Below are 18,263 nucleotides of genomic sequence, written 5' to 3'. Positions count from 1 at the left end.
TTCAGGATAATTATAGAAGTCAAAGTAATCCAGTTAAAATGGTTAAGTTTGCCGCTTGGGTTAGAGGAGAGGGTTGGCACTTGACGGACGGCTTAGTTTTGAAGGGTGACTCTGTGGTCAGTGTATATCAGGTGCTGAGCATACAGGCAGACACACTGAGCGGCCACTGCCTGATTGGTATGCCATCTCTTCCTGAAGTAAGAGCAAACAGAGGGTTGTTTTAATTGAGACACTGAGGAAGAGAGGCAATGCACTAATAAACAGGTAATTATGCAACTCCCAGCTCCGCCAAAGCAGATTGTGAATCCATTAAGGCCTCTTCGCAAAAACGCCTCTGCCTTTCTCTTTTTTTCTCCCTCCACTGATTTTTTTTTTCTCCTCTAAAGTGGTACGCAAAAATCCCCATGCACGCAGCCCCCGTTGTGTGGGAGTGAGGCTCTCGACGCAAAATTCATAACAATTAACCATCAATCAGACTTAACCTCTAGGGTCACGGTAAGTGCTCCTCGCGCTGCGAATCTGCCGGCCAGATTAACACAGTGACAAAATGTGCCTGTACATGTCAGCTAATCCATTTATTTATTCAGCTTTCTCCCAGACTGCCTGATTAATCGCTCCCACACCACCGATGGAAGGGAAGAGACAGAGGAGGAGAGGAAGCGTGCTGTTCTGTTCGCACAGAGGTCCGTAAGTGTGTGTCGGCGTGTGTGTGTGTGGGTGTGAGTGTGTGTGTGCACTGAGCGGTACCAGATTCCCCGAACACACACTTGACTGAGCATCAAAGAGGAGTTTTCAAGAGCGTATGTAAACAACGATGGGGATGTTCGGAGAGACACCTGCACACATTCATCCGCCCCAAACACACAGACTTCAATTCTCCCCGCCCTCTCAATACAACCCAGAGTGCATTGCAGCTCTTGCAAAGTTTTATTCTTACCTTGAGTGGCGATGTAGTGATTTGGCCTGTGGTAGCCCTGAGAACAGACAAAGTGAGAGAAGAGTCAGTTGTTCTTCCTACTCGTCAAAGACAAGCTGTTTTGGGGACAGACATTACATCTTAAAAATCACACATTTGTCTCTGATATTCAGTCTGTTTTCTGACGGTGCAGGTTGACCCTTTTCATGCAAACTCACTTCATTTGTACATCACAAACCACAGAACATATTTAAAACTTCATGGGAGACCAGTTAGCAGCTGTTGCTTATTTTAGATGTCACGTTTTTGCAGCAAACATTTACTTCACTGGTGCTCCACCTTAAGAGGAATCATTGATAAATGTGTGCGCCGCTCTCAAGAAACAGTGTGCATTGTCAGGCTGCCAGCTGTTTGCTACTGTACACCAATTCACTTCTTTGTTTGAACATCTGACGGAGGAAAATGTTAGCTTGTGATGGATGCATCTGGATACAGGAAGAACAAACACTCTCCATCACACACTCTACAGTATATGCAGCACACCTCTGGAGTAAGCAGCCAAAGTGTTGATAATCCCCAAGATACAACTAACAGCACTGATCTTCACAATAGGCCCCTAGTCTCAGGGATTACTCTAATCCCTTCAAGTTTTATTTGTCCAATTCCTTGTCTTCTCTCCAGAGATATGAGGCAGGAAACAAAACATTAGGACTTAAAGGCTCTTCCCCGGCCCTGCCTCCTCTTGATTGTCTGTCTCCCCCCACCCCCCTCCACACACCCCTGCTGCTCTGCTTATCTCACTCATATTCAATTTAACTTGGACTGTGATTAACGCTCCTCCAATGAAGGGAGAAAGACACAAAGGATATTTCCCTCACTCTCTCTCTCATCCACGGCTCTTTCAACTGTCCTCCATTTTTAATGACTTCTTTATCTCTGGACTGAGGAGGAGATTTGTTTGTGCTTTCATGTAAGTTCTGTCAAGTAAAGTGGAGGCCCAGTACGCCCGTCGGATTAGAGGGGGGGAGAGTCTGGAAGAAAGGAGTGCCCTGACAGTGACTGTCAGGTGAGTAGAGCTCACTATAAATGGACTGTTCAGACGCATGTTACATTAGCTGCATAACAGTGTTTCTTCATGATCAAGACACAGAAGAAAATGTAGAAAAGTCCATGTTGAAATTATTAATTGAACAGGCTTTGTTTCCAGGGATGTGTGATTTACTAAAGGGGAATTAAATATGTGCTATGCTCTCTGTATTTTGCTGCATTGCTTATCACAATTATCATTAACATTAATTCTTTCCAGCAACAGCGGGACACAGAATGTCTAAAATAAGCAGCATGGAGTGTTTTTGCCCGTGGGCATGAATTTGTATTTCCAGTCTGAATATCATTAGATAGCCCACTTTTTTTTTGCAAATCTAGGGTACTGTCTCTATCACCTACAATAGAAAATAAGTTTATATAATACTTGGCAAATACAATTCGGATAAAATATAAATGCTTATTATGTTCACTGCAAAGAGTAACATCCTTATGCTACGCAGAAGTCACACGGAGGATAAGTAAAAGGGCAAAGTGAGAACTTGCCCTTAGGCCCCGGACCCTTAGGGGCCGCTGAGAGCCCCAGATTTATTGAGCGTCAGCTGTTTCTGGTAATTTATGGCATTTTTTTGTGATTATGCACAATCAATGCACCATATAAACTTAAACTACAAGGGCCTTAAGGTGGATTCTGCATTATAAGCTGTCCTATCTGCCCATCAGTGGTTCCCAAACTACCTGATGGATTTAAAGTCAAACTTGCTCTCTCATTTTTCTTGCCTCTGGATATTTGTTACTCTTCAGGCTTCAAATTAAGTCTGAGTAGAAAAAATGTCAATGCTCAGCCGTGATCCGTGATGACAGTAGGATTAGGATACTTACGATAAAGTAGTAGATTTATTTAAGAACTTATAAACCAAAAAGGTAGACCGCCACTAGACAAATGTACACTGTGCATATTTCTGAATTAAAGTGTGTACTGGTTTGGGTAAATGATCATTAACAGTGAGTCAGTGAGGTTGCCAAAACAGATACAAAACAAGACCATAAACCAGTGATCATGCTTTAGTGTCAGGAGTATTGCAGTAACACAATGTGTTAATGGAGAGCATTTCACAGATCTGGCATTACAATTTTGCATTAGCAGTTAACAGTTAAGTTCAATAAAAGCTAAATTGCAAACATGGTTCCTTCTTATGTTGATAAAAAGTATTGCTAATAATAATTTGTTGTACATACATGTCATCATAGGGAGACAGGGCTACGGTTACCCGAGTGGATACATTTCTGTGCACATGGTAAACTCAGTAGCACATCCCTGCATTATTTGACTACACAGTGCACAACCCCGGCAATCCTCTTTGTGCCCCGTGTGCACACAAACACAACTCTGCAGACAACAGGCTATTACACTGAGTTTCTCTGCCTCCTGAATGCTTATGAAAATGCTCAATCAGCTGCAGAGAAAAGAAACATACCCCAGCAGCTCTGCTTACTCGTACATGACTCGAAATAATCGCCAGTATAATAACAAACACTGTGGGAAATGTTCTACACATAAGAGTTTATTGGGCAGGACAGGCTTCTAGATGGGTTAAAAAGCTTTCTGAAGAGCAAAAACATCATTACCCATCTGCCTGCATTTCTACTAAGTACTTTTTCAATGAAGCTGGCAGAGCAGCGGAAATCCTTTTCAATCAGAGCCCTTCTTTAATATGCGTGTATTCTTATCTTATAATGGGGCGCTCTCTATTGTGAGAGTCTTCTCCGCAGCGCCCCTTTTCGCAGCATAATGGGCCATAAACTGAATAGTGGGGAAAGGTAAATAATTTAAGCCCCCTGCATTCGCCGTGGCACACCTAGCATTATGAATTTATGTTTGAAAGCGTAACAAGAGATTACAAATTACCGCATTAGAGGGGCGGGAGAGAAGAAGATGGGGAGACAGAGTTAGAGTTCTCTCCTGAGCAGAAACCACTTAGAGAGTCAGGTACATCACCAAGCCATTACACATGGAGTGGAAGCATCTGCTCAGAGAGGCTGCTGTGATTGGTCACATCCTGCTATTAACACTACGATCAACAGCAAATCAGGTCAGACCACAGCTTCGGTATTGTGTGAGTTAAGTGGGTTGGATCGGTTTTCAACTAAAGGCATGTCTCACGCCACTGTTTAATGACTTTTACTTACTGTAGAGTCACACAAGTGCATGTTAGCGCTGTGCTGCAAGTACTCTCCTGAGGTAAGATGTATAACGAAACCTCTGTAGATAACTGCTGAGTCTACTTTGATTCACTAGTCTGTGCGCGAGGGGTTTTCAGTGTCTAACAGAAGAGAAGGCTGCCGACTTTTGTGGACTTGAAGCAGAGTGAGGCGGAACAAAAGCTCTGCCATATTTCAAGAACATCCTCACTGAAAAGTGGACACTGGTTGCAAATGGCCAGATGTGACTCAAATAATAATAATAATGACCTTGCAGAAAAGGTAGCAGATGTGTGACTTTTGTATTATGCTTTGAAATGATTTTAGGTAAGAGATCGATGTGTGTGGTCTGTGTATGAAGACGTTGAGATTGGAGACCGTTAGTTTCTTTTAACCACGATCCATACAACTTTACCAATTAGTTGCCTCACTGAACCTCGGCTACAGAGGTAGAAAATAAAAAAAATAAATCATTTTTGTGTCACAAATATTGTCTGTTATTGAAAGCAAAGACAAATGACCTGTCATTTAGGTATGAAGAGTTTTCACTTTCACTTAATGGATAAAAAATGTTATTATAATTATCATGTAAATAAAGCAGAGGACTTATGGTAGCCATACTAATGTTGTTATTTTATGCAATTTCCATTAAGCTGCTTGTGATTGTGACGTTCGAGGCACCGTATTGTGCTCTCTTTGTGTGTCTTTTTTCAGTTTTATCCATCCATAACAAAGCTAATTAATCATCCATGGAAACTCTTCCCTTTTCCTCCTCATTTTTTCAGCGTTCATGCTGTTGTTCAAAGCAAAGTCCAAAACTATAACCTCAGTATCCCCCGTGTGCTGGTTTGCCTTTTTTCTCTCCCAGCGCTGTCAGCCTCTGATCTTCATTCCTCTTAATATATCCAATGAAAAGAGTGATACAGCAGCCCTCTAAAGTTGAATATAAAGGCACTCTGTGTGTGTGTGTGTGTGTGTGCGTGTGTGTGTGTGTCTGTCTGGTTCTGTATGTGTGTGTGTGTGATGGGCAGGCAGAGCTTTGTCCCTCGGGCCCCTGCAACGGCGGCACCAGCGCCCTCTCTCTCCCCAAGAGGAAGCGCATTGACCTTTGCGTTGGTGGCCCTGGCTGGTGTGTGTACTTACATCAACGTAATTTGCATTAATGTAATCGGAGCTCTGTTCCCCCTCCAGGGCCTGCAGCCTGACACGGGAGTGATCATCTGGAAGAGAGGCAGAAGAAGAAACCAGCGTTGAATTAATCATATTAACGAGGGCATCAGGAGAAGAAAAGCGGGAGAGGGACAGGGAGGGAAACAGAAAGTGGTGATGGAGGAGTGATCAGACTGGCATTATGCTGCGGTGCAGATAAAAACAGGCTGGAGAAAAGCATTGAGGCTGATGAATGGCTGTTGTCATGTGACCTGAGCCTGTAGCACAAACACAATAATGCTGCTTAAGTTTAAAACCGGATATGAAAATAGCAAAAACTTAAAATTAAGCCTATATTTTTGGAGCCTTGACTTTACAGCTTGATGAAAAACCTATTTCTGATTAAGACCAGCAGTGAGAATGGTTATGATAGGCCAAACTGCAATACAATTATTTGGAATAAGGACAAATATATATGGTGACATGGATTTGTGAAATGGGATCCAAGCCTCGACTCTGGACTATATTTATATATTTTGTGTCATTCATTTCCATCTTTATTTCGAACAGATTAAATTAGTGGTAATTTAAATATATCATTTGCATTCTTAAGTAAATTCAAAGTAATTTTTTTCTTATAGCAGTGCTTAACGAGACTTAGCTGAACTGTCCAATCAGGGTAAATCAGCCAATTTGCATTACAGCTCAACTGTTGAGACAACTTTGGATTGGCAATATGAATAAATAGTGATATTCAATTCAAATTCATTTTGATAAACATTGCAGAGGCTACATGTTATGTGCCATTTGCTGCATGGATTATTTCTCATAACTGAAAAGACACTGCGGGAAGATGAATATAAAAGTAGATTGGAAAGGTCAAAGCTGCTCTCGTTGGCTGATAATAAAACTCTGTTTGAGCAGCTTATAGTTATCCAGAGTCACAAGCCTGGCCAATAAATCAGCCGGAAGAATGGGAACGGCACACACAAATTCATGAGCGCTCAGGAGGTGCTTTGTACACACATGCAATAATATTCCCATATCGGTTCTTCATGCGGTTCTCATCCTTCTTGGCAGAGTCCCATGGCGCAGACTGTCCTTCAAAAAAGCTCTGAAAAGACAGAAAACAGAGAGGGCGAGATGAAATATGGTGTCATGTGTGAGCACTCTAAATGATAACCAGGCTAAAGAACACAGTCTCCCTTTTGCAGATCTACAAAAAAAAAAAATGGAGCATTGGCAACAGAAAAGGAAGACGCAGGGAGAGATATATCCACATCATTATTGGACGTGAAACACAGGGAAGGTGGAGGAACCTGGGGAGCCGTGTCAAACAGCGAGGGCCATTAGGGCAGAGGCAGCGGGTGTCACGCTCAAACCTCTCCCCCTGTTGCTCTGTCACAGCAGTGTCTGTCTGTCTGTCTCACTGTCTGTCTGTCTGTCTGTCTGTCTGTCTCACTGTCTGTCTCACTGTCTGTCTGTCTGTCTGTCTCACTGTCTCACTGTCTGTCTGTCTGTCTGTCTCACTGTCTGTCTGTCTCACTGTCTGTCTCACTGTCTCACTGTCTGCCTCATCTGAAGAACTCAATCAGCTCGTCGCGGGGAAAAAAATAAAGCCAGCTCATCGTCTGCAGATCAAAAAACTGCTCCGCTCAGATTACCCTCATGAAATATTTATCATCTCTCGCTGGGGAGATTTCCATTCTGATGGCACACCAGGCACAATTAAGCCAAATTATGAAAATACATCTCCACTGCCAGTCCTTCGCTGTTCAGCAAGGGTGGGGGGGGGGGGGGGGGGGGGGGGGGGGGGGGGTGGCTCCGAGCAGACTAGCCGGGACAACAACATGTTATTGTTCTGGCTTTTTGATAGTCAGCTAATGCACATTTAAAAACTCTGCTAATACATTAGACTGCAGACCATCTGCAAGTAAAGATTGGCGAGCATTTATCGGAGGTTAAACAGATTGTTTGCAGAGCTCCTTTTAATACTGATAGCCGGTCTGAGAGAGCGGGAGGCATTGTCTTCAATCATCAGTGTTCTGGGACTTGACGGTTTCATTCATCTCGGAGCTACAGCAGGCCGTTTGTCTAGCAAATAAAAGGCCTTTCAGACACCGCACAAGGACACGTTCCTGTATTAAGTCCTAAGGATTAGTGATTTCCCTGAGAAACAGCTTAAATATGCTAAAAAGATGTCCCATCCTTCCAGAGAAGATGGAGGCATGTCTCAGAGATGGATTATATGGGCCTCTCCTCCCGTGGCAGTATGTCTTGAGTAAGTGCACGGGCCAATGTCGCTCCCTCTGTCACTCTGAAGGATACAGGTCTAATATCAAGCATGTGAAGACAAATCATCTTCGAGCCGAGAGGCGTTACTGGGCTACTTTATAATAGTTCTCCCTTAAAATGAGTGACCCTGCCTGTCTCAGATGCAATGGTCTCATTCCTCAGGCTGTTTGGAGGCTGGATTCAGAAAAATAAATGATGTCGATAAAGTAGTTAGTGTCCCAAGAGGGAGAGATTATATGAAGGCTCTCGATTTAAAGGCTTTATACCCACACTGGGAATAATTGGCTGCCTAAAATTCATCAGACAGTAATTGAAAAACAACGGCTGGCTCCATCTGTAAAAAACTATTTTGCAGAAAAGGTCAGTGTTGTACTTCATTCTCGTGCATCTGCAGGTAGTGTTTCACCATCCACTAATTATTCCCATTGGCTCAGATCCAACGTGGTGTGTTTTTAATGACAGACTACCTGCTGTACTCCAGTCCCAGCACAGTCTGTCTGTTTCTTTGTCCGTAACCACTTACTGTTAGTGAAAAGCATGAGACTTTCTCTGAATTCAATCACTATGGGAAAACCTACATACAGTAAAGCGACAACAGAGCACTTGACAAACGATACACACCATGTGGGTAGAAAAAGGATGGTAACAAAAAGAAGCAGCAGAGTTAGTGCGTTGCTTCTGAATGAATAATTTGAAGCAACAAATCCCCCTTAAAATAGCTGAAAACAAGAAACATAACATCTATAAAGCAGTTGAAACCTGTTTAACATTTACAGTTTGCTAACTAAACGTGCAGAAGAATTTGGACATGCAAAAAACGGTCTTGTATATATATTTTTTTTATAAAACATGGCTTTATAAAGCTTTTGAGAAGTATACAAGATAGAAGAGTTTGAAAAGTGGGATGTGTTGTTCAGTGTGCCTTTTTCATGGTGTTTTCCAATTAACAGTCATATCATCTGTTTGGTCCAAATTGCTAATTAATTTTTGGGATTTGGTGGGTTTGGCTCTGTGCTAATGAAACAAACTAATGAATATGTAGACCCACACCTACATTTGTAATTAACTAGTTCAGTGTAAAATGCTACTGTGAGTGAATCTTACAAAATATATAATTAATAATTTTGGAGTTATTCCAACTCTTTCTTTTCATTAATGGTGTTGCTGTTGCTTTTGAAAAGCTTTCATAAAGAAACATGAGCTGTTGTGTATTTATAGATATCATATATTCTGAAAAAAACATTTCACAGAGACAAAAGTAAAATAATAATGTCACTGTTTCACACATTTCATCATCTGTACACTTCCAAAGGCTTTGGTAATAACGTTGCATAGCTTCTGTTGGTAAATGCCCTTTTCAGATTAGATCATAAATGTGAGAAGATGTAATCCCACAGGGCTTTAAGAAAACAGCCAACAAGCACCATATATCAGGTTTGTGATATCATCTACACGTTAATATAAAAAAACTATAAATAACCAAAAGTATAGGCTTACCTCGTTTATCTGATCCAAAGTTAACGTACAGAATAACAAGAAGCATGGGTCGGAGAGAGATATGGCACAGTGTAAGTCAACAGGTTTAGAGGTGCAAGGGGCTCCAATCTCATCATCAATAAGAAACGTTAAAAAAAGGGCATTAACCTTAAGACAGATTGATATAGAGAAGACAGCAACACAACATACAGATGAATCGCTGTAGCAAAGTGAGAATGAGCCCCTCAGCTAAGTGACAATAGGGAAAGGGGACGGGGCCAATAGTTTGTTGTGGCTTCCTTTTGATTGACTTTAATGCATCCTTGCAATGCCGGCCGCGTGAACCCAACACATCTTTATCCATAATGGATTAGGCCCAGAGGGCAGCCCACAGCACTTCAGTTCCTCAATGATCTGATGCTGCAGGTAGCAATGGGAGGCAGCATTATTTAATTCTGGAGTCATGAGGGGGAAAGTGGGCAGTTAATTACTGATAAATCTGGCCCGCACATAGTGAAAATAAGCAGGGAGGGGAATGAAGAGAGTCAGAGGGAAGCAAGGAAATAAGGTGAAGATAAGTCAATTAGAAAAAAGGGATGAAGCAAGAGAGAGGACTTCAGAGGAACAGGCAATATGTTCAGGAACAAATAGATGTAATGGAAAAAAAGGAGAAGGGGAAGGACGATGTGGGAAGGTGATGAAGAAAGACAGATAATGTAAGAATAAAAATTGCTATCAGAGAGAAAGACCAGTGTGATGTCAGATTGAAAGACAGGAGTGAAACAGACGAGGTGTTTCAAAAGGAGGATTTGCTTGAAGCCAGTGTGTTACAGCGTGGCATCAGGGTGAGAGAGGCAGGCTGCTGTGGAGCTGAGGGATGGAGAGGAGGCTGGAGGGCCGCCAAGCCCTGCCAGCCTCCCGCACTAATGAGAGGAAATGAGAGTGATGCTCTTCTGGGGCGAAATCTTTTGTTTTGGTGTCAGCGAGAGGCCTGGTGTCAGATTACCAATGCTGTTGTGTGACAACAGTCTTAAGAGAGCAGCAGGCAGCCTGATTGGACCCGATTCAGATGAAGGATGGGACATGGCTAACACACGGATAGCTACAACAGCTGCGTATGTTGAAGACACTTTTCTTTCGTTTGGGGGGAATTTAGCATTTCACGTTGGGCTACAGCTGAGTCTCTGAGGGGGAACTGGGACAGCAGCATTTGACACAAACACACGCACCGCTGCAAACAAGGAACGGATGAACAACAAAAGGAATCACACCGTAAACACACTGAGACGGGGTACATTAACAATTTATCATAAAAGTGCATCTGGGCAGAAACAAAACTGTTCTGCTGTGAGGTGCAAAAACAGAGAAAGAGACACAGAGACGGGCCACAGATGAAGCCTCGGATCAGATCAGTGGTGGAAGAAGTACTCAGATACTTTTTAAGTAAAAGTAAAGGTCCTGCATTCAAAATCTTACTTAAGTAAAACTAAAAAAGGATCAGATAAATGTACAAAAAGTAAGAGTAATCATTGTGCAGGAAAATTGCCTTTGTGTGTGTGTATAATCATATGTGTATGTGACATTCACATTTCTAGATAATATTGTTGCATTAAGTAGCATATAGTTATAGACAAACAAAGTTCTGATTGAGTTTTTGTAAAATATAAAAATAATTAGACTCTTTTTGGACTTAAAGAGTTTAATTTCTAGAGATGCATTTAGCTAAAATTGTCTTAAAGGTGGGGTAGGTAAGTTTGAGAAACCGGCTCGAGATCGCTAGAATTTGAAAGTACACAACCGGAGAAAATCTGCCACTTCCTTACAGAGCCCCTCCTCCAACACACACGAACGCGCACATGACCAATGAGGGCACGAGATAAGTTTGTGCACAGATGGAAGGCTGACAGGCAGGTAGGCCATCCAGTTATTTTAGCCGGGCCGGCTCAAATGATTGGTCGTGCTTTTTACAGTACTACGGCTTCCACAGATGACATTTTTTAATGGATTTTTTGTCAAAGCACTTAAGATATTCATTGCTATCGGGATGTTAAGAGCATTCCATGGAATATAACAAAAAGTGTATCTCGAGCCGGTTTCTCAAACTTACCTACCCTACCTTTAAGCTGTTAAATGAATGTAGTGGTGTATAATTAAATATATTCCCTTTTAAATGTAGTGGAGTAGTAATGTACTTACTTCCTACCTCTGTATAAGACTTAAAAACATTTCCACTCAAGGATTTCCGTAGAGATCATACAAGTCTATCACGGGGCTTTATTTGTGTTTGCAACCTTAATAGTGGGGGGTGACAGCTGGGTTGCGTCCTACCTCGTACTCCTCCTTGAAGCCGTAGCCCTCGGAGCATTTCATCTGGGTGATGTGCTGCAGGAGGTCGGCCACGCGGATGGCCGGGTGCAGCTTACCCGTCTGGTACGGTATATCCACCGGCTCACGCTTCCTCAGAGAGTGAGTGTGAGACTGCACCAAACTGCTGGTGTCGCTGCCCATGTTCTGGCTCTCGTCTGCGGGACACAAACACAGGGACAGGCCGGAGCAGGTCAGCAGGGAGAGGTGGGAGCTGGATGATTGATCAGTATATTGTTATCAGATACACGTGGATGACATAATGCTTAACGCAGTATATTTCAGCTGTATTTTACGAGTTCATTGACATATAAAAGAGTTTTTGTTGTCCATCTTCAACCAAATCATATCTCAGTTACAACTGTTCCCATTAACAGATGGCACATTATCTCATTTACTGCTAAGCATTATGTCACCACCCTCCAGATTGACAAACAACTTTTAACTAGTAATCTGTTTGTTATGGATGGTCACAACAACACAACATCATTGAGTAATAGGATGAATCATGTGGTGGGAAGGTTCAGGTCCATCTGTCCATCTGTGTGGCTGGAAAATATTCAATACTACAGGCCTAGTGTACTGTATGACAGCTCATAGCCGGGAACATACGAGGCCGTTTAAGTAAAGCACTTACACTATTAGCATCTAATACGGCTACTGTCAGAATAGGAGTCAGCGGCCCTCGACTGCTGGAAACAGTAAAGAGCCATTGTAAAATCCACATGAAGATGCTGTAAAACAACAAGTTTACTCCCTTTTTTTTTATTCTTTTTTTTTTTTACTGGCACTACAGTATGCTGGTTTGGGCAGCAGCTCTTATTGAGTCGTTCCAGCTCTTTCATACTGTAATCCAGTGAGTGGCAGACATGAGGCACAGATGCTGTGGGGAGCCAGCGGACGATGGAGGGTGTCCAGAAACATGGAGGAGGAGGAGGAGGAGGAGGAGGATGTGAGGTGGGGGTGCGGTGGGCCACAGTGAGCATGTCGCAGCAGGCACCGTCAGAAGCATCACACAATCACAGCGCCGATTCAAACCCCCTGCCACCCGTTTGTTCCCCGATAAATGAAAAATCAAATCAAACCAAAAGAATAACTTAAAACAGGAGGGAAGCGGAGATGGGAGGAGAATGCATGGGGTGATGCTGCCATGGCGCACTGTACGCACTTTGACCATGCTAGGCTAATGGTGGCTTGGTGGCACGGTACGGAGGGTGGTGAGATGCTAACATGTCCACTGGTCATGCAATAAATGTCAAAATGTCCATGTCAGAAGCAGCCTCTCACTTTTGGCTTGCTTTACGAGTAAAAACACCACCTCCTTCCCCCAACCCAGGGCCCACTTGGGAAAACTTACCATTAATGGGCACTTTTTAGATAGCAGATACATAAGAGGTTACGTATGTAAAGAAAAAGAGAGGAGAAGAGAGAGGAGAGAGGGGATAAGCAACAATACAGCATGAGAACCTGTTACAGTAGTTTTAGAGCTACGCTACAGGGCAAGATCACATGCCTGCTCAGTCCAAAGTGGTAGAAAGCCTAAGTCAAAGGGGGGGGGATGTTGGGATGGATGGGGCAATTTCAACAGTGCAAGACAAAAGTAAAAGAACAAAACAAGGAAGTCATGGATTTCAGGGGAGAAAATAATGGTGATATACGGGTCATCTTTGGAACAAGCTGTTATCGTTTTAAAGCTGTGACTTGCATATTTGAATGACGCCAATAGATTTTTGAGTATCCTGACATTTGAATGTCTTTCTCCAATTGCTATAATTATATTTGCATGTGGTACTGGTGACACCTGTATTTATGCCTTTTTCTGTGTGCAATAAAATCAAAAACATTACCAATGTTCTAATCAGTTTTGATCATTAACCTCAACTGATGAGACAATGATGTGACTGACTGTCACAATTGAAAGCATGTAACCTTTTCTGGCTGCGGTAATTTCATGTTAATTGTTTCATGCTTCATTAAATGTGGAACTAACGTAAGCAGCTGTCACATCAGCGATGATGAAATGCCCTGCTTTGAGTTGCACTTGTTTGGAGAAAGAGGAAAAATACGCCTTAACTAAGTTGTGTACTTGTAAGTGCAGTTATGGTGCTTGTGTTGAAGCTGGAGTTGCCTATTGCATCTGCTTGGCCTTGAGTATTTCATTATTACAGTTCTAGTGCCCCACTTAGTAGCTACATTTTGTGCTCCGCTGTTATAAAAAGCATCTGCTCGTTTAAGACACTGCACTTTGGGCTGCTGTGCGTATTCAACAAAGGCCGGTAATAATTAACAGAAGAACAAAATGCTTTTTTGTAATTCTATTTTATCACGGAACAAGACGTGGCAAAAAACGAAAACAAGTAGGTCACTAGCAGTTAGCCAAAGGCAGGGGGAGCGACATTAAAAAGAATAATAGAAAAGGTTGTTGTTTTGGAGGGAGGGAGGGGAGTTCAATGCGTAGTGAGGGAGAGAGGGGAGGGGGGGGGGGGAGGGCAGCACAGCTAATGCAAGACTTTATATGTTCAGACTGAACGCATCCTGGTTTTTTGTGTGTGAGGGGGGCCAAGAGAGAGTGTTTTTCTGTGTCCCCTTCACTGTTTACTTTCTGTTTGTGTCTCAGTGCAGCTGCTAGGGCTTCAGCACACTGTAGCCTTGGCACTGGGGCAAACTATCCCCCACCCCTTCAAGCCAACCCCCCCCCCCCCCACACCCCCCGTTGCCCCCCCCCCCCCATAAACACTCCCCCACATCCAGTCCACATGTCTGTCCATGCATATGAGAGGTCAAACACGTATGTGACATCACACGCACGACACGCAATGCGGATGGGATGGAGTGAAGCCAGCCTCAGCCCAGGAGAGCCCCTCTTTGACGGGGAGGGGGGGGAGAGGGAGGGAGGGAGGGGAGGGAGGATGGAGGAGGGAGGATGTGGGGATGGGGGGGAGGAGGGGGAGAAGCAGCAGGCAGGTATGAAGGTGAGGAAGCCATCTCTAGTAAAAAAAGAGCCAACCAAAACCATAAGTGGGAAAAACAATAATCTGTAGGTAAGTCTTCAAAACAGCGATCTTATAAATGTAATGCATTGTTATTTTCTTCAAGGTAGAAATAAGAATAAATAATCAACAGCAATGGGAAAAGGAAATGGGTCTCACCTAAGATAGCAGTTGGCACAAAGGGATCTGCTCATACCCCCATAACAAGTGCAGAAGTTGGAGGAGGAAAGAGAGTTGCAGTGAATAAAAGCCAAGAAAAACAACAAAAACAAGACAGTTTGTTGGTTTCCTGCCAAGCAGCCATAACAAGAAACTTATCATATTTTCCATAAGAGCTAAACACCAAGTTTAGTTGATTATAAATCTAGCTGCCCTCTGCTCCATCTGATCAATGAGCTGTGATCTGATTACACAAGACACACAATTATGATTGGCTTTTTTCTGGAGAAATTAAATTCATGATTGAACAGCTAAATTCCTTCTGAGCAAAATGAACTAAAAACACTTTTGGTTATAACTGGAGATGTAGCAGAGTGTAAAACCCATCCAAAGTCAATTTATCTACCTTCTCATTTGTGAAATTGTTTCCTAATTTATTAAAACACCTAAATTCATTCACACCACACATTACTTTATTAGTATGCAATTTACATAAAAAAGGCTCTTACCGGGAACATAAAACTAATTAACACTTATTTGGCAATATTGTCTCTTACTCATTTATCCTGAGAGCCTAGGTTTCATGATGACTGAATTGAACACCTTCTGCTTCTATAGTGAACACTTCTCTGTTGACATACAGGATTATCAGAGGAAATACTGCGTGTTTACCTGGGTAGTAGGAGTTGGGGGGGATTGAAGTACTGAGAGTGTTGGCTTTAGGCAGAGTGAAGGAGGAGGGGGGTGATCCGACTAGAAATGGAGAAAAGAAAACAACACAAGAGAATCAATAGTCTGGTATCGCTTAGTGGTGGAGGTAGTATTCAAAACGTATACCTTAAAGGGGACCTATCATGCAAAATGCACTTTTGTACGTCTTTTATACATGAATATGTGTCCCCGGTGTTCCAGGGAACTCACCAAGTGTCAGAAAACACAACCCTCTCTATTTTCCTCCATACCCAAATCTCTAAAAAAGGGGCTGCAACGGATCTGATAAAAACTGATCCAGATTTGAACACTGTCCTGACGTCAGGACGGTGGCGCTACGGCTATTGGGCCAACTCCACCAATCAGGAGGAGACAGCCACGGCCATTGCCGTTCGAAAGCGCTGGAGACGCTGTAGTACATATGCCAGGCCTGTAGGTGGTGCTGTTCTCACTGAATCAGCCCTTGCAAAAACAGAACTAAAAAAGTGCAAATTGAGCGAAATGAGGCATGGCTAAAATGCATGATCTGTTTGGTATTTTGAAAAAAAAAAAAGTATAAATATGCCTTATATAGGTATGGCCCTACACTATATTATTATAATATAGCATGATAGGTCCACTTTAAGGAAAGAAAGCAATACCACGATGAACAAGAATGTCAATTATATTATCATTACCTTTGCCCAAGGAGGTCATGTTTGTTTGTTTAAAACTTGGTGGAAGGGGGTGGCACGGGCTAAATAAGAATCTGTTATATTCTGGAGTATCTGAATCCCAAATTATTATTATTGTAAAATAGGGAGGTTTTTCTTCTTCTTCTCCTTCTAGTTACAACATGTTTTTATCACTTACTCTATGGTTAATGTTATTTTTTTAAATAATACATGTTATCTATATAGCGCTTTTCCTGGTGCTCAAAGCGCTTGAACACAACTCCATTGACCTTGGTGGCGACAGTAGAAATCTTGAGACCTTGTCAGAATAAACAAATATTGCAATGGTAATGGAAATTCATGGGTGTTGGAATTTCAACCACTTATTCAAAAGATATAACACATATTCAATTTTGATATTTTTGACAACGCTATTGTGTTGCATGAACACACATATTTGACTGTGAGGTAGTGTGGCCTTCTCTCAATTGGAGAGTTGTTTGTTCGATCCCGGTCCTGCAGTCAACAAGATCAGGTCCGACAGGGCTTCTTAGTGACCGAGAAGTAGATAACCGTCTGTAGAGGATTTTTATGATGATGCTCCTAATATGATATTGCTTTTTTTGCAAAAGAGATTTTTTATCTCAATGAGACTTTCCTGGGTAAATAAAGGTCAAATAAATAAATAAATAACTTGTCAATGTATCCCTGAGTTCCTCCAGATGGCATGGCCAACAGTGTGTGAATGTGTGTGAATGTTAGCTTTCTTGCACACATTGCTCTGTATGAATGGGGTGTGAATGGGTGAATGATGACTTGTAAAGAGCTTTGAGGAGTTGTAATGTTTGGATAAAACGCAGTATAAATACAGTCCATTAACCACATGTTACAGGACAATCATATTATTTGTAGGTTCAAATTTAACATGCGAAAAGTAATGTACATAAGTTAAGTAAAAATGAATACAATGGAGCATGAATGAAATGCAGTTGAATAAATATAATGTAGCATACAGTAGAATGGAAAATGCTCAGGTATAGTTGAAGTATATGAAAACTAAATAAGTAAATAAATACTAAGATTGACATACTAAAGTAGAGCACAATTCAAAAGCACAACAGTCAAAGCTTGTCACTGCTCATGTGTCATCAGATCCAACTTCCATGCTAATAGAGTTAAGGTCATGAGTGCAGTATGTTCAGGACTATAATCCGTCTGCCATGGTGTTTTGAGCCCAAATGACACGATTGACAGGCATATAAGGTCATGGAGACATCAGGGGGCTTAGGAACGGCATTAAAGGCATCACTCTGGGTACAAAAGTAATGCATTTAAATCATTTGCAGTGGCAGACAGAGGGCCAGATTTGAACATCCACACTTACAGACAGTTAATCAAGGTCAGAGCATCTTTGGGGCTCATCCCCCTGCAGGGGTGTGTAGACAGAAGCTGCTGTGGAGTTTTAATCTGATGGTTTTGACTGGGATTATACCAGGTCAAGCCCTGGGTGCAGATTTAGCTGAGCTGTCCATCAACAAAGCATTACGTTTAACCTGGGACGGAGGAAATTAATAGGTTATCACACAAGAGCATGTGTTGTGCGTTTTCTCCTTGAATTGGAAACAGAAGGTGCTGAGTTCAGGAACTTGGAGTTTGTGTTTACTGTTCAATTTAAGGTCTGGTTGGGGATTTGAAGTAGCCTGGATTATATTGGTTTTTGAAGACTCCTTAGAGATTGCTAATAAGTGTTTGCAATTTGAATGCAGCTATACCAGTTGAGTCATAGTGCAGTGCCGTTAAGCAACACCTCATAGTAAACTAATATTATTATCATCATGAATATTATTTTTACGTTGAAACTGTGGTATTGATTAATCAACATGCCTAATAACACGCTCATTTTCTAAAAACTCTATCAAATAATTATTTTTGGGCCGCATAACTTATCCAATTCATGTAAATAGATAAAGAAATGAATTATGTTTTAGTATAATTAGGCTTAAAAGAATAACATTTGAAAATGATAAACAGAAATGGACACAAGAAGTTTGAAGTACACTGTAAACCAACATTGAGAAAGTAATTTACCATCCAGAGCACGGTGTCACCTGTGACCTGAGCAGAGAGCAGAGGGCTGTCTGAGCTCAGTGGGGAGGTTTCTTGCCTCTGGCGGTGAAAACCGGACATTTCCACTCAATTTCAGAGGAAAATAGAAAGTGTCACCTGTGTGATCTAAGAGGGGTCGGAAACGAGATGCACTTTTTGTTCTATTGTCCTTTATATCACACTATTAGATATAGGCGT

General features: G+C 42.1%; 1 protein-coding gene across 1 annotated transcript in view; it reads right to left on the bottom strand.

The window, feature by feature from the left end:
* Positions 1–18,263, bottom strand: part of LOC117500252 (receptor-type tyrosine-protein phosphatase mu-like) — a 154,319-nt gene that overhangs the window by 22,666 nt on the left and 113,390 nt on the right. Inside the window, 7 exon segments of the mRNA XM_034153057.1 lie at positions 938–974; positions 5,306–5,382; positions 6,338–6,425; positions 11,411–11,604; positions 12,804–12,815; positions 14,596–14,622; positions 15,268–15,348. Coding sequence (XP_034008948.1) covers positions 938–974; positions 5,306–5,382; positions 6,338–6,425; positions 11,411–11,604; positions 12,804–12,815; positions 14,596–14,622; positions 15,268–15,348 — 516 coding nt within the window.

Source organism: Trematomus bernacchii, unplaced genomic scaffold (genome assembly GCF_902827165.1).
Source record: "Trematomus bernacchii unplaced genomic scaffold, fTreBer1.1, whole genome shotgun sequence".
NCBI lineage: Eukaryota > Metazoa > Chordata > Actinopteri > Perciformes > Nototheniidae > Trematomus > Trematomus bernacchii.
The sequence above is the reverse complement of the archived record's forward strand: the minus strand, read 5'-3'. Positions and strand labels throughout refer to the sequence as shown.